At 44.5% G+C, this 16,524-nt stretch overlaps 1 protein-coding gene across 2 annotated transcripts in view; it reads right to left on the reverse strand.

Moving 5' to 3' along the window:
• The window catches only part of KAT2B (lysine acetyltransferase 2B), a 303,093-nt gene that overhangs the window by 94,091 nt on the left and 192,478 nt on the right, over positions 1 to 16,524 (reverse strand). For both annotated transcript variants that reach the window (XM_086942167.1, XM_086942165.1), the window contains exons 8-11: positions 14,492 to 14,617; positions 5,240 to 5,373; positions 3,989 to 4,197; positions 1,035 to 1,161 (exon numbers count right to left, since the gene is read on the reverse strand). In XM_086942167.1, coding sequence (XP_086798293.1) covers positions 1,035 to 1,161; positions 3,989 to 4,197; positions 5,240 to 5,373; positions 14,492 to 14,617 — 596 coding nt within the window. The remainder of the gene's footprint in view (positions 1 to 1,034; positions 1,162 to 3,988; positions 4,198 to 5,239; positions 5,374 to 14,491; positions 14,618 to 16,524) is intronic.

The raw sequence follows: 16,524 nt of genomic DNA on the forward strand, positions 1-16,524 counted from the left end.
CTACCTATTTATAAGCGCATCTTGTTTAAAACACTAGTCATCACCTTTAGGGCCTTTCATTCTCAAGGTCCTAAATCTCTCCAGAAAGGTTTCAGTCGCTACTGTCCATCACGAAATCTTAGATCCTCAAACGCGAATCTGCTTACCATCCCGAAGTTTAGGCTTGCCACCAAGGGAGGGAAATCCTTGTCAGTGATTGGGTCCAGGGCCTGGAACAAACTCCCCTTCCAACGACACCAAATCCCTTCTGAAACACGTTTCAGAAAATTACTTAAAACCTGGATATATAGTCTTACGGACAGAGCGTGCAAAGCATTAGTGTGAGTGTTGAACCCCACGGACAAGGGCAGTTCTTGATCAGCTTTTTCCTCTGTTCTGGTCTTTAGCGCAAAGATGGTCCTTGGAGTGATAGGTGCGCTATAGAAATGTTTCTTTACATTACATAAAGTCCAGGAGAGACCCAACTCTAGCATGAGTGTTTTACTGCGCTGTACTCTCTCTCTCTCTAATAGGGATCCTAGGATGTTTAAGGCGCTAAGTCCATCAACCATGATTACCTCCACCTCCTGCCTCTAAGTGCCTGAGGTGCTTTCCCCCAGAAAATGAGGCAGAGTCATACAAAATAGCAGCTGTGGCCACTTTGTGCACACCTTATTTTTGAGAATGATAAACCATGCTTCCTATGTAAGATGGTGCTAATGAGCAGCTGTGTTTGTGACTGGCTTCAAAATGAAGATTAAGTTAAAAAGAGAGAGAGAGCGAACACCCTGCCCATCAAGCACCAACATCTAAGAAACACAATGACATTTTGCAAACAAACTTTTTTCTCAGTCCCTTTCTGTAGAAGAGAATGCAGGTATGTGCAAACTGCTGATCGACATGCTACAAAATGAACTTGTCAAACTTCATCAACACCACCATTAAGTGGCAAACCTAATCTTATAATTGCTGCTGAATATGTATACTATTTGAAAGGTGAACCAGGGAAAAATGCATGTTAAATGGAAGGAGCAGGAAGGCCTTGCAGGTCATACCTTTACTTGTTCATTGGAGGTCACAGCACAAAACACAATTTCGGTAAACCCTTGAGGTAAGAACATTCGGAAACAGATCCCGCCAATCACACGTCCATCTTTTATCAGAGCAAGTGTCTTGTGCTTCCTGAAGAGGGACAGAGAAAGACATCTCTTAACAAGCCTCCACTGAAGGTGATCAAAGTTCAGTTTTATTTTGCTACAAAGACATAACTCACTTAGCAAGGAAAAATTGAGAGCTCCCAAAACCAATATATATGATAGCTAACTTTTACTAAACCAGTTAGTGGCTTTCCCAGAAAATTTCTCAATCGGGCTGACACCTTCCTCAAATAGCTCAATTGCTGGGCAGGTTAACCCACCACATCCCAATGGAAGCATGTAGATGACCTAGGAGGTGTAATTCAGATGAACTGATGAGAATAGGGTGCAACCTCTTTAGCAAGTAAAATTGAGAGAGAAGGGACTTGGTGAGAATAATGAATGTATGACCTCAATAACCAGTACCCCTTATTCAGGATATCATGATGTGATCACGAGACGCTGGCTCATCAAAGACAACCCCTCCTTTCTGTATCTATCCCAATCAAATGCATCCCCAAAGTGGGTTCCTGGATCAGCAGGAATATCCTACAATGGTTCTGGGTCCCACTGAAGTATCCCACCTAGGTATATATGCATTGGCATAAGGGTACTGTAACATAAGCCAGTGGAATTTGGGTAAAATTGTGGGAGAAGATGGCAGAGTCAGAGACGTTTTAAGGCACGGGCAAAGTGGGCTTTGGCCCAGGGCCCAAGACTCTCAGCGGGGCCCCTGATACAGCCAGCTCTGTTCTGCAGTCTTGCCCTGATGAACTTGAATAATTTTTAAACAGAGTATTTTAAAAACCATTTTTATTTAATTTATTGTTAACGTGAGTGAGCTGTGATAGGCAGCTTGCAAAGAAATGTTCGGTTTATTTTTTATGCAAAGTCCATGACAAATTGTTTCTTTTAGAACAAAATAGGACCACACATATGAGAAATGTGAGGGTGTCTGGGATTGTTTGCAGTAAGATTAGTGAGCTGCTGCTGTGTTACAATACTGAAAACAAACGTCATTATCTCTGAATGTTAGATGTAAACATACTTAGAATTTGGACAAATGTACTTGTTTACTGCCAGTGGTTTGGCCAAACAGGGCATAAAAGATCTGAAATTGTATCAAAAATTGGAAACTGTTCCGAACAGGGGCCCCAAAAATACGTTTGGCCCAGGGCTCCCAAAATCCTTAAGATGTCCCTGGGCAGAGTTCCCAAGTGTTCGAGTGAGCTTCTACAAATATTAGCCTGCCAGATTTGAGCACTATCTCAGCATCAAAAGTCTTGGGATTGACAGCTGCGGTCTCAATCTTGAGGAGTTAAACAGGACAGCAAAGGGGCTGAATGTGCTGGGAGAAGTATTCTATCAGAGTCTGAGCAAATGAGCCTCGACTCTGGTTACTCATTTCAGGGAGACAATGTGAATCATCTAGGACACTGTCAATTTAATTAAATGTAATAGGTTTTCTGTATTCGGTATGGCATTCAGGTAAGGTCCTGTCCAGAAATAAAAGACCTACAATTGAATGGGACCATGTAACAGACCTTCACTGGAGTGGGAGGTGATTAAAGCTCCCTTTTATTTTATTGCAACAACACAGCAAGGGGGAAATGAAGGCACCCAACATACGAGGCAGCTAACTTGTACTAAACCAATAAGTAGCCAAAGCACCAAATATATATGAGAGAGGGAGAGAGAGAGAGGGAGAAAGAGAGAAAGAGAGAGAGAGAGAGAATGAAAGAGAGAGAAAGAGAGAAAGGGAATGAGAGAGAGAGAAAGAGAGAGAAAGAGAGAGGAAGAGAGAGAGCGAGAAAGAAAGGGAGCGAGAGAGAAAGAATGTTATATATATATATATATATATATATATATATTCATTACTGAGAGGGGCATCACACAGGGGAAATGAAGTCTCAAGAGGGCTATGCTGCTCCATCACATCCCTCGACAACAGCATATCACTTTCTGTGTTTCTGCATACATGGCCTTACACCACGTAATCTTTTTCTGTGCATTAGTTATGAAGACAGTAATTGAAGCAAACCCACAGCAGTCTCATCGCATAGGTCCACAGTGTAAAGCAGAGTTGATCGTAACTATGGTCCGGGCAACAGAGAGAAGAAATACATTTTCTGGGCATATCAAATAATCCAGTTATCAGAGTATGACCTGGAATGCTCTCGCAATAAGGACATGGGTTGGTAAGGAGCAAGGTGGGTCGGCTGGATGCAGCCTTCATAATCAGGGCTTCATTTCCCTATGCTGTGTTTTGGCTGTGGTTTAAAATTTTAATTACGAAAAGAAGGGAGCTCCCATAATTTTTTTAAACAAAAATTATAATTACATAGTTCAGCGATGCATTTCAATTGGCAAGAACAGGCTATTGCTATTGTTAATTGTAGCTTATATAGCGCATAATCACCTACAGGTCTCTAAGCGCTTGCAGAGAAAGCTCAGGTAGCCACTGAAATCCAGAAACACACAGGCCAGTGTATTATATTGTAGCCAAGGCTTCCCTAAACAAATAAGTCCTAAGACTTTTCTAAATGAAAGGAGAGCAGAGTCCTTCCGAAGGTTCTCCTGTAATTCATTCCAGATTCGGGAAATTAAAACAGAGAATGCTCGGCCACCTAGTATTTCTAAAAAAAAATGCAGATCCCAGCGATGTAGCAACAATCTTTAAACAGATTTGTGTCGCTGAAGCTTCACCCCTTTAAATCAGATGCTTCATGTGCAAGATCTACCAACATGGACTGTTGGGTTGGTGGAACAGAACTGTTAGCAGAAAATAGTCTGTTTCTCAGATTCGATGATCGATGTTATAAAAACCTTTCACCTCAACATTAAGAAGCCACCCCCTGAAACAGTCTACTCACGGATCAAAGACGAGGCGTGTGATGTACTCTTTGGGCATCCTGGGCAGCTGGTGGGAAAAGACGTTCTGGAGGCCGACCAGCCACATCATGATCTTCTTGTTTGGCTTCTGGCTCAGGGAATTACCAACTACATGGAACTCGATCACTCCTCGTCGTTCCTCGAGTCTTGCACCTTCATCCCTGGCCGAGTGCGCAGACAGTAAATTTGTCTGTATGAAGGAAACAAAGATACAAGCACATACTGTTAATGATAACAATTCGCAGCCAAAATATGATCTCGCATATTCCCTTCATATCCAATCTCCCCTTTCTCTCTCTCTAGAGACAGATGATCCTCTGCAACCAACCACTACAAGGTCACCGCCTTCCAACACCAGATGCAGATGCTCAGAGAGCGCAATAATACGAGATCAGTGTGAGATTCTGACCATATCTGCTGCCAAGATGGATACCGCCCAGGCTCTGTGTGACTCCTTCCACAACTGTGTGAGGGGGGTCTCAGAGTGGGGAGCTCAAACCAGCTGAGGACAACCAGCAACAAGACTGGGCTAGTACCAGATCTTTGGTCTCTCACACCATGTCCTATTCCCACAAAAAACCTTACATTTAGATTTAATCTGAGGATGGGAACGGGGGAGCTCTTTCACTATGCCTGGGCCAACCCTCAGTCTTTTGGCTGAGAACAATTTGGGAGGTATTGTGCTTTTTTAATGCTTTGAAAACCTAGCTCTTCACTGGGACCCCTTCTAGGATGCCCCAGCATTTTACATGAAAGTAATGACAACTTGGTGTTCCAACTTCACTCACAGTTGTCAAAGCTTGGAGATTCCCTCCAAGTGGTTATTACAACTGCATTTTTTATAAATAGTATACAACATAGCCACATTCTGTTTACACTTCCTAAGTGTCAAAGCTCTGGTTTCTGTAGCAGAATGAGAACTCAAGCTCAAGCATGGCGGCAAAAAGTAGGCGCTCCAAAGCAGAACATGTGGACTTCTAAAACAAGCATATCGCAGCACATGAAGGAGATACAATCCACAGTAATCTAGAAACATCCTCTAACTTGGAGCCTCGGCTGTCCATGCTTACGAACAATTGATTTTTTCAACATTCAAACTATGGTGCACCTCCAGAGAGGCTTCAATAGGTTAAACTACCAACCTGTGGGCACCAATATGTACATTTCGTAACCTCTAATAAAAATTCACAACATTTTCTCCACACGCCCTTAAATATGCGGCTGATACTAACCTCTGGGCCAAGCATGACAGCAGGATCTGTGATTGTTGACATAACTTCGTTAATCAACTCAATGGGAATATCTCCAAAAACCCTCGGCTTCTTGGCGTCTTCTCCAGAATACGGCTCAGTGCTTTTTCTCTTTTCTGATTCAGAAACAAATGTAAAAGCAGCAAGTGACTATATTGCAAGAGAACAGCAAATCTTCCTTATCAAAACCATGCAAATGATTGTGACATCAACAATGATGAACTAAAACGTTTCTTCCACACTGCTCAAAGTGAGTTCCACCATTTGGTAACAAGAAAGAGAAGGAGTGACCAGCTGACTAGCAACACTGAAAACATGGGGCGACAAAAAATGTTTAGAAGAACTCCTCAGAGAAATGGATGGCAATGCAACTATCACAAGGACAGCATCCAGGGCTTCGACTGGTAACCGTGCGAAGCCCCAGGAATCAGAAAGAGGACCACAATGGATCAAGGTGACTTGCAAAGGATACTCACCTGCTAGGTATGGGGATTGTGTTTGCACAGCTAGTCGCAAATTTGTTATCTAACGTTATAGGTTTTGAATCATAACCATAACACTACTAAATTCAATTAAAGTTAACTGGGAATTTCAATATGTTTTATACTGTTGGTTAGTTAGCGACATTACTACACAATCATGATGTTCCTGAACAAATATTTTCCGAGAGACAGCAAATGGAAAAGCTACCTACTGGTAATCCTAATTCTGCATCATGGGTGTCACCTTTGAATTTTAATCCTTAGAATATTTGTGCCTATGTGCACGGGGCACCGAAAGACATTCTGGCAGGCAAACTCTGTTTTGGGAAGAAGGGCAATATTTCCTCTCTTTACTTTTCAAATTGCATCTATTAATAGTTCCGCTGTGACACAACACTCTTTTCTACTTAGCTGAAGTGTTGCCCACAAAACAGCAGGAAAGTATGCAATATAGGCATGGCCCTTCAATGAGAAAAAGTAAACACTTTGCCTTTTTGTATACTAGGAGCTTAACTGTCAGTATGGCAATTCATTCTGATGCAAGGCATTGGAGTAAAGATTGCATCGAGCAATTTACAAATATACTCTTAGTTTAAAGAAGAGGGAAGGGTTGTGTATGAATTCAAAAAAGATATCCAAGCTGGACGACTATGATTTTACAGAAACAACTTGTTTCTCCATCATCTGCGAGATTTATAGACATTAGAACCCATGCCTAAATTGTACGCATTTAATAAAAACTATACATATTAAAAGGCATGTCCCTCTAAACCAGAACAATAATAGGCATACAGTAGCACTCCATTCACGCAAGAAGGTTGTGCAGGTAGAAGCGACCCACGTAGTTATCGGTTTTGGAATCATTCACTGCAAGGTGGAGTTCCCCAAATCTCAGAGTTTGGGACACTTTTCATGAGGAAGCAGAGGCGTCTTTAATTCTGGACGACTGAGCTCTAGGTGTCCTGTGAAGGCTGAGGATATTTTCTGGATATTTAACCATGGCTGATAGGGCCATAATTTACTCACAGCAGTTTTATTGTCATTTAAGCAACCCAATAGAGAAGAAGTAAGGAAGGCATCTCTTCAGGTTAAGTCTATAGGGAGCATGGACGACCCCCCCCCCCCCCCCACCTCCCAAGCATGTACTGCAAGAAAGCTCTGAGCAATTCAACATGTGACCGAACAAAAGAAAATCGTGCATAGTAACCATCTGTCCTGAATGCTAGTAATCCTAGGGAGAGGGGAAAAAGTGTCTCGCTTGCACCAAGAGGCTTTTCGTCTTGACTGGGTAAAGAAGCTCTGACGTAGCCATGGGTTAGAGCTCCATCTGGCTCAAGAGTAGAAGCCCCCAGCCCTAGGCTGCTTTCTACAGCCTGCTGTGTCACTAGGTGCCCAGTACCAGGTTCCACAGGCCTGCTGAGACATCCCCTGCTTGGGCAGGTGGAAAGATTCTGACTGGGTCCGGGTCAATGCTCCAGCAGGAGCTGGGGTGGAAGCCTCAGGGTGCTGCACCATTCCCCAGTTCATCTGCATGACAAAGTGACTGGGATGGGATTCGTCAAGATCCGGAAGAGCCTCCGTGCGTCGGCTGTACGAATATGCCAGAGGCTCCACCATAACTCCATTCCTGAGGCCCAGCTTGAGGCGCTAAGCACCCAGCCCTTTCAACAGGAAGAGGTATCTCATTCATAAGACACGGTGTGAACTGATGGCAGTCCTTCGAGCCCGATCCTCAGATGACTCTTAAAAGTCCCAGTGAGGGCTCATTTGACTTTGAGCCCAGCTAGAGCTTCAGGAGGTCAAATGCATTTGCTCTAATGTCCCCTTCTGTCACTCGTTGTTCACGGATTACAAGAAAGGCTGGTGGCCTTCTTCCGGATTAGTATGCAGAAGGTACTAGGGACACCTTTATCATATGGTTGTCCTCCCTGGATCCTGGGAGGGCCTGCACTGGCTACCCTGGAAGTTCTGATGAGGCTATTTTAACTCTTTGGGGCCAGCCAGGGCTTAGGTCGGATACATTTTATTGAATGCCCCCCGCTTTCACTTGGTTTGCACAGATTACAAGAAATGCAGGTAGTCTTGCTCCGGATTAATATGGGCAAGGTATAAGGGACACCTTTATTGTCAGGTCCTTCTCCCCGGGTGATCTCTCCGATTTGTCTTTCGTCTGAGCCTGCCTTTCCGGAGAGCAGGCAGGGACGCAAATTTGACATCTCTGTGTAGGGTAACCTGCTCAAGGACAGTCCAGTCACCACCATACTCTGATCGACTGACCACCCTTGGTCAGTTTAGGGATAGATTGCTTGGCGAGCCACCGACTGTTTCAAGCAACAGGAGGTGAAAGGCACCAACTTGGGGCAGCCTGAGCTGATGGACTGTCTTGACAGTCCCTACCCAAGACAGTGAGGCTACAGACATGGAGGTCTCTTCGAGAAGGCCCAGGCACTGGGCAAAGCCACCTAGTCTGACAGGCGCAGGGTTGCGTCAGACCAGGGAAGAGGCTGGGACTCCTGTGGGCTGATCAATTCCAGTATCACAAAAGCACAGAAAACGGTAATGGCAGCAAAACCCTGCACCAACAAATTTAAGTGTGGTGCAATGTGCCAGAGACGTGACCCTCATGCGTCCCCAGAAAAGTGGAGAAAGAACCTTCCCCACACAAACAAACATAAATGGCTCTGCACTCAACTAAACAAATATACATCTTATAAATGGATATTCGTGCCCATATTCCATCACGCATAAGGACGAAGTGGTATCTCCCAAATAAAACACTTTGTTAGGCGTCTTTGCTGGAAAAATAAGTTCTCTTTATTCTTTTATTCAATGAAAGTTCTTTAAAATCACAGCACACATTTGACAGCCAAGTTATTTATAAGATGTATATTTGTTTAGTGGAGTGCAGAGCCATTTATGTTTCAGTTCCAGTAACCACTGGAGAGTTAGGCAAAGCCCTGGCTTACAACCGGGAGGCCTAGTCTCCATAGGTTGGGTGCCAGCCAGCAGGCAGAAACTGGTTTGGCAGGTTTCAAGACGTCCTCCAGTTAGCTCGCTGGCTTCAAAATCACCTATTGGCTATAGTCAGCACTGATGTTGAATTCTCAAGTCCGAACCAGCCAATGGACTAGTATGGGTATGCTTAATTTTAAATTTCACGTAATTTAAATTTCACGTAGCTCTTGGCTAAAGCAGTCACTGTGCTAAACAAAACACCAGGATAAATGCTAAGGATGAATGACCATATCAGGTTCCAGTCTGAGGTCCAGCATTGTCCATGGCAGAACCCTAACTAGAGAGCACAAACTGGCGGTCAGTCACAGTGTGACCTCCTAAATTCCATAAAACTGTCCTGGAAGGAATGGACGGGCTCATCGAGTATGAATATGCACATCATCCCATTATGCATCTCCTTCAGTCAAGAAGGTTGGCTCGCCGTCAAAGTCATATCTATGTACTGGAGCGCTCTTCAGATTTAATTACAAGACTGGAGGCTAGCATTACGCATTATCTTCCTTTAATGCCAGCCGTGCAGCACTTCAAAGAATGAACATAACATCATCATAATAATCGTTCTAGAATTAGACCACTATCAGTCCTCATAAGAGGCCATGCCCAGAATCCTGCCTTCTTCAATGCTGCTCCCGCAAACTCAGTATTTTTTATTTGTACTAGTCTGTGTTTTGGATTATTTTAGTTTTAATATTTGTGCACTTCTAAGGTATTTATTTTTATTTTATTTAGGCGATTTGTTAAGCGCTCAATTACCCGTGGGTGTCTCGGCGCTGAGAGAGAGAACTGGTCCATGAGGAGTTATTGCGTGAACAGCCAGGATTTTATCTGCTTGCGGAAAGAGAGAAGAAATGTGGAGGCTTTGATGTAATGTGGAAGACTGTTCCATAGTTTAGAAGTGGTAACTATGAAGGATCTGTCTCCCCAGGAGACTTTCTTAGTCCTGGGAACCTGCATGAGTCCAGCGGTTGAGGATCTTAGGGATCTGGCAGGTTTGTAAGGACAGAAGGAATCTTTCAAATACGCTGGACCTTGACCATGAATTGCTTTATAGGCAATACAGAGGGCCTTGAACTTAGTTCTCTTCTTTACAGGCAGCCAGTGAAGCTCTCGGAGTGTCCCAGAAATGGAGGCATACTTAGGACATCCCGTAATCAATCTGGCCGCCGCATTTTGCACCAGTTGTAATTTCTTTAAAACACCTTCTTGAGCATTGACTAGCAGACCATTACAATAGTCAATGCGGGCCATGATGAGTGCGCTGATCAACGTTTTTGTCATATTCATGGGAAGATAAGGTAGGAGTTTTTTTATCATTCTCAAGGTATAGAATGAGGAGGATACTACCGCGTTGACGTGGTGCATGAAGGTGAGTTTGGTGTCCAGTATAACTCCGAGATTTCTTGCCTTGGTCACAGGGGAAGGGGGGGGGGTCCCAGGGCATCAGGCCACCATGTGGGAGACCAAGCAGGGGAGAGATTGCCAAACAGCATCACCTCCGTTTTATCGGAGTTTAATTTCAGGCAGTTTCTTGCCATCCAATTACTTATTGCCAGCATTCCCAGATTAAAGTTGGCGGCCACTTCATCTCCGTTTTTGTTTATGGCTAGGACAATCTGGGTGTCGTCGGCGTAGGATGTAACTGCCAGGTGATGGATTTTTATGGTCCTCGCTAAGTCTGACACATAGATGTTGAATAATGTGGGACTTAGCGAGGACCCCTGGGGAACACCACAAGGAAGAGTGAAGGGAGGTGAGTTGAAGTTGCCGAAGGCAACGGATTGAACTCGATCGGTGAGGAATGAGGCAATGAGTTATTTCGCTGCACCCGTGATGCCTGCCGTTTCGACACGGTCGATCAAAGTGGAGTGATCGAACGTGTCGAAGGCCGCAGACAGGTCCAGCAGAATGAGCACTGCTGATCCTCCACTATCCAGAGACTTCCTGATTTCCTCTGTGGCTTTAATAAGCGCAGTTTCCGTCCCGTGTCCCTTCCGGAAGCCAAATAGTGTTTCGTCCAGGCAGTTGTTTTGATCTATAAAATCTGAAATTTGTGTATTCATTATTTTTTCCACAAGTTTGGCAGGGAGTGGGAGGCAGGCGATAGGACGATAATTGGCAACTATCGTCGGATCAAGTGAGCTTTTTTTGATAAGAGGTTTGACAATGGCTTTTTTCCAGATGGAAGGAAAAGTAGTGGACAGGAACATTGTATTAAAAATATCGGTGAGTTTAGGGCTTATAATTTCGGGGAAGTTTTTGAGAATGGCGGGGGGACATGGGTCTTCCGGAGATCCGGAATTCGTGGTGCGTAAGAGATGAGACACCAATTCAGAGGAGATCTGAGAAAATTCCTGGAAGGAACTGGGAGGGTTTGTTCGAGGGGGGTTGGTAGAGTTCATGTCCGACGGAGTTTGGTCATTAGAGGCAGAGTGAGGGTGTCCAGTACCATTGGCATGCGCTTTAAATTGGGAGAAGATGTCCGTGACTTTTTTTTGGAAATGGTTTGCTAGAGAGTTACATAATTCTTGGGTATATGTAATAGGGGTGGATGCTGTTTGTCCAGAGAGACGCGTCACTACCTGGAAGAGTTGTTTGGTTGAGTCTTGAGCAAGATTAATTTGACTGCTATAGTACTTACTTTTCTCCTTGATGATTAGTTGTTTGTAGTTAAGCAGCATGATTTTATAGAGGGCTTTTTGCTCTGGGTCGTAGTCACGTCTCCAGTTGCGTTCTTGGCGCCTACAGTGTTGTCTTTCCAGTCTAAGAGTATCATTGAACCAGGGTGAGGACTTGATGTTTCTGTTGGAGGATTGTTTCTTAAGTGGGACTGTTTGATCGACAGTGTTTCGGATCCAAGTGGTATAGTTATTGGCAGCTAGTTCAGGGTCAGCCTCAGTGGGTGGTAGGGAGGTCAATAGTGAGGATTGGGAAGCAGGAATGTCGATGCTTTTCCAGGCTCTGAATTTATTTAAGGGTGGGGAAGTGTGGAGTCGGGGGGGAGTAGGTTGTAGTGTAAAATCAAAAAGAATAGCAGAATGGTCCGTCCAGGTAAAGGGAAGGAGATCCTTTATTACTAGGGATTTCTCGCTAGAGAATAGACCGTCGAGGAGATGGCCCGCAGTATGCGAGGAGCCAGTGACCAATTGTGGGAGTCCTATAGTATTTAGTTCAGATAACAGAGCAGTGGTATCAGGATTGTCCAATAGCTCAAGATGGAAGTTAAAATCACCTAAAAAGGTGTACTGACTTTCACCTGCCAGTGGTTCAAGAAGCATGGGTAAACTAGCGAGGAAAGGACTGCGAGGTCCAGGAGGGCGGTAGATAAGTGTACCTTTGAAAGGGGGCGCATTTGGGATAGAGATAGAGAAAGACAAAGCTTCACAGCAAGAGGTGGGGATAGTTTCTGTTCGTACTGTTAGGTTTCCACGGTATATGATGGCTAGTCCGCCTCCTTTTTTAGGAGGAGGTCTGTCCAGTCTAACATTAGAGTATCCTTCAGGGGTAGCAGTAGCGAAATCTGGTCCGCAGGAGAGATCGCCCCATGTTTCGGTAATGAAGAGGAGGTCGATGTTGTGGCTCTCAATGAAATTGGAGATTTCATATTTGTGCTTAGGGAGGGAGCGCACATTTATCAGAGCGGCTATGCATGATTTAGGTAGTGCCTTTTTGTTTGTGATCGTTATTGGTGAGGGGCGGTAGTTATTAGTGATAAAGGAGCATTTTGGGCAGATGTAAGGAAGGTGGCGTGGTTGTTTTGCTAGATTAATGCGCTGGCATTGATGCGCGGTGGAGTTTAGCGAATGAAGGTAGTCGGAGTTGTACATAATGGTAGTTGCAGGGTTGGTAATGGTGGAACGAGTAGGGGGGGTGGCCCTGGGCCCGGTCCAGGCGCGGACGGGCGCAGACGGGCTTGCCCTAGGCGCGCCTTCGGCGCGCAAACGGCGCTCCCGCTGCGCTCGTCCGCTGCGCTTCCTCCAGTGACACATTAAATAGTGTAGGAGAGGCGGGGGGCGTGGCCAGGAAAGGGGGCGTGGCCTCGCTGCACGCCGTCAATGGCGTTTTGACTGAGGGAGGGAGGCGCTGCTCCTAATCAGCAGGCTCCCCGAACGTGAAGCAGTGGGTCAAGGTAGGCTAAAAACACAGGATTAAACAACACTGAAATGATTAAAAGATTATTAAAAGCAGTATCAATCACAAAGTGCAGCTCCCGGCTTTCCGCCTCAGGAGTAGGAATCTCTGGTTATGCACTCGTATTCAGTGCTTTTAAACTCGGCGGAGGGGGCGTGGCCAGAAAAGGGGGCGTGGCCTCGCTGCACGCCGTCAATGTATGTTACTGTTTAGGAATGTTATGAGGTTTCATTTAATCGGCTGATATTTTGGATATTTTTAATCGGCTTTTGGATATTTTTAATCGGCTGATATTTTGGATCAATGTTGATTTTGTGGTATTTCTTTACTTTAGAGTAGATAACTCCGTAAACGTGTACCTATGTGACGTCACTAACCCATATTTGTACAAGTTGCATGTTAGGATCAAATTTATATATAGAAATTAGATTTCCTGTTCTGCGGTCAGATGGCTGCTGTGACTGACCGATATAGTGCTTCAAGAGCAGCGTGTCCTCTTGCAGGTATTATTATATGAGTTGGCGGCCATTTTAGGGGGGTTTGCCTCCTACTGATTTTATTATGCGCCCTAGTGTGAGTGCACGTTCAAGCGTCCCAGAATCTCTAGGCCTTACAAAGTTGCAAACAAGTGTACAGGATAATAAAAAAAAAAATACAAAGAAGGTTTGAGTGTAAAGCTTAAGTTGATGGTTTTGAATGTAGATTGATAATATGCACATTGTGTTGCCATAGATATTCTAAAGGACGAGGTTATGTTTTGATACATATTTACTGTTTGACTGTATTTATTTTAGAGGTAATCAATCATGAAGGATTGGGAGGAAAAGATATGCAGAAGTTTCACTTCATCGCAAATTAAAGAGGTGCAGGACCCAGAGACACTGTCTTTTATAAGGTAAAATAGTGTCCTATTACTAAAATGGTTGTTAAGGTGGTGTTTATTAACTATTTGAAGTGCTGCAGGAGTGGCATTAAAGAAAATTGATGCATAATGCTAGCATAAGGATTTAGTGCCCCTTTAGTCAAGCTTTGTTTCTAGGGAAGGGGGACACTTCAAGTTGGCCTTTCACTGAAATGCATTTTACAGTGTCGTACAACTAAATTCTAACCGGGTCTTGGTTATATCTTACATATGTTAAAAAGGTGTTCAGATGGTGCAAAAAGACAGGCATATTTTAACTGGTATGAATTTCAAACAAAACCCTGTGATGGAGAAAAACAAACAAATACATACATACTCACTCACATATATACAGGACACCCCACACAGCACCTGATGATCAAAAATCTATATAATGGCTAGTCTCATCTCACATTGGCTGAGATGTTTAATTCAACCTAAAATTAATCTTGCGCGGGTACTTTTTCCTACATTATTTGTTGAAAAGACAGTGTAGCAGCTGTTCGTTCCTGAGATGGAGATAAAATGTACATTAGAATATGTGTCATGCAAAATCTACCAAGTGACATCACTGGAAGAAAGTAAGACTTCCAATTTTTTACTGCAATTGGGGGCTAACCTCTTAGACAATACCACTGGCATATGGACTTCAACAGTGTAAGTAGGGCAACTTCATTTTAGACTGATGCAAGACATTCTTTCAAGTACCTAGACTTGTCTCGAGGCCAGATGTCGCTTTACAAACTGGGCTCATGCTTCCACTGCTGGGCTGCTCCAAAGATCCCGGGCTTGCAGAATTGGACACCGACCTTACCACAGGTGGAGGACTGATAACTGGAAGCATACAAGAAGGAAAATGTTACTTACCCTACAAGCATCTTTTCGTGGCATGTATTACTGTAGATTAACATGCTGTGCATGCTCCTGCCATCTAGCGTTGGGCCTGGATGTGTGCAAGTTGTTTTTCTTCTAAGAAGTCTTTTCAAGGTACGATGACTCCTGGAAATGCACATGGCATCAGCTCCATTGTTTGATTGTTTTCTGCACGGCGAGTGAGGCAGGAAATCGATTGTACCAATATAGACGAGAGAGGACCATGCGGAGAAAAAAGTAAAGAGTAAATGACAACTGCAACAACAAAAGGTTTCTGAGGAGGAGGGTGGGAGCATGTGAATCTACAGCACAACATGCCATTAAACAGATGCTTACAGGGTAAGTCAAATTTTCTGTTAGAGGCATGTGTAGCTGCAGATACATATGCTGTGCATAAACTGTAAGAGGGGATCGTATCAAGGAAGGGCACCTTCCAGTAAAGAAATTGAAGGGGGCAAGAATTGAGGGGCTCGAAAGGAGGGACCATGAGTCTAGTGAAAACAATGTTTAGATACATTACAGGGATGGGGGACCGTTGGAGGAATGACTTTTTTCAGACCTTCCATAAAAGCTTTAATAACAGGGATCTTGAAGAGGAATATGTGTTTCCTATTTTGAAGGTAGACAGCCATTACAGCTAAGTGAAGACAAATGGAAGTGTAGGCTTGTCCACAGGTTTGTAAGTGTAGAGGGTTGCACTTGCTTCCACAGGGTCTATGTGTCATGCTAAACAGTAGTGGACGAATCGTTTCCGCTTAACTGCAGAGCAGGTGCGGGAAGTGGGCCTGTGAGCTTCCTTAAGAATGCCCATGCATTCCCAGGAAAGGTTTAGATAGCCAAACTCGAAGACCTCAGGAGCCAAATCGCACGGGTGAGCGTTTTTGGGTTAGGGTGCCTGATTTCCTGAATATCCCCTATGGATATCCTACACGGGATGATAGTGTGCTTTATATATACTTTTAATAATAATTTCTCCATCATTCTGAGTGAGCAGGTCCAGCCTGTTCAGGAGTCGTTTTGTGCAATTCCACTGAGAGATCTAGAAGGGTGGTGATCCATGGCTGTCTGGCCTATAAGGAAGCCACCAGGATAAGGGAGCTGAAGTCTCGGAACCACGACCGGAAAAAGTGGGAGAGGCAGAAAACTGGGCAAAAATACCTGACCAGTTCATCCATAGTGTATTGCCCATGAGCTGTGGGTACCTTTTCGCAATGACGAAGAGTTCTATGTCGGGAAATCCCCACTGCCAGAAGTACTAGAGGAGGACTTGCGGGGGGAGTTCCCACTTGTGGACTTGTTGCTGCTTCATGCTGAGGAGGTTCACAAAGTTGTTGTTCACTCTCAGAAGGTCTCTGCCAGCAGATGGACTCTGTGGCAGAGTGCCCACTGCCAACTGTTCTGGGCTAAAGCCGACAGCTGAGGACAGTGAGTGCAGCCTTGCTTTAGTAGACCGTACATGACAGTCATGTTGTTCGTACGAAATAAAGCACACCTTTCCCACAATGTGACAAAGTAAGGCCTTCAGTGCTAGGTATCTAATGAGGCGTCCCTGGTGACAGGGTGCCCACTGACCCTGGACAATGAGATCCTGCAAATGCGCCCCTCCACACCCAGTCAGGTAAGCGTCCGGTGTAATGGTGATTTGCAAAATGGGGTCGAGAAAGGACACCCCTGTACCAGGTTGTTGGTGTTCTACCAAAGCAGAGAGCGACAGGTGTGGCTGTTGACCAACACTAGATCTTCACAGTGACTCTCCGCTAGACACCATTGTTACACTAAGCATTCTTGCAAAGGGTGCATGTGTAACATGGCATGGGGGATTATGGCAATGCAGGAGGCTATCATTCCGAGGAGAGACATGACTGTTC

Source organism: Lissotriton vulgaris, chromosome 10, assembly GCF_964263255.1.
Source record: "Lissotriton vulgaris chromosome 10, aLisVul1.2, whole genome shotgun sequence".
In the NCBI taxonomy this organism is placed as follows: Eukaryota; Metazoa; Chordata; class Amphibia; order Caudata; family Salamandridae; genus Lissotriton; species Lissotriton vulgaris.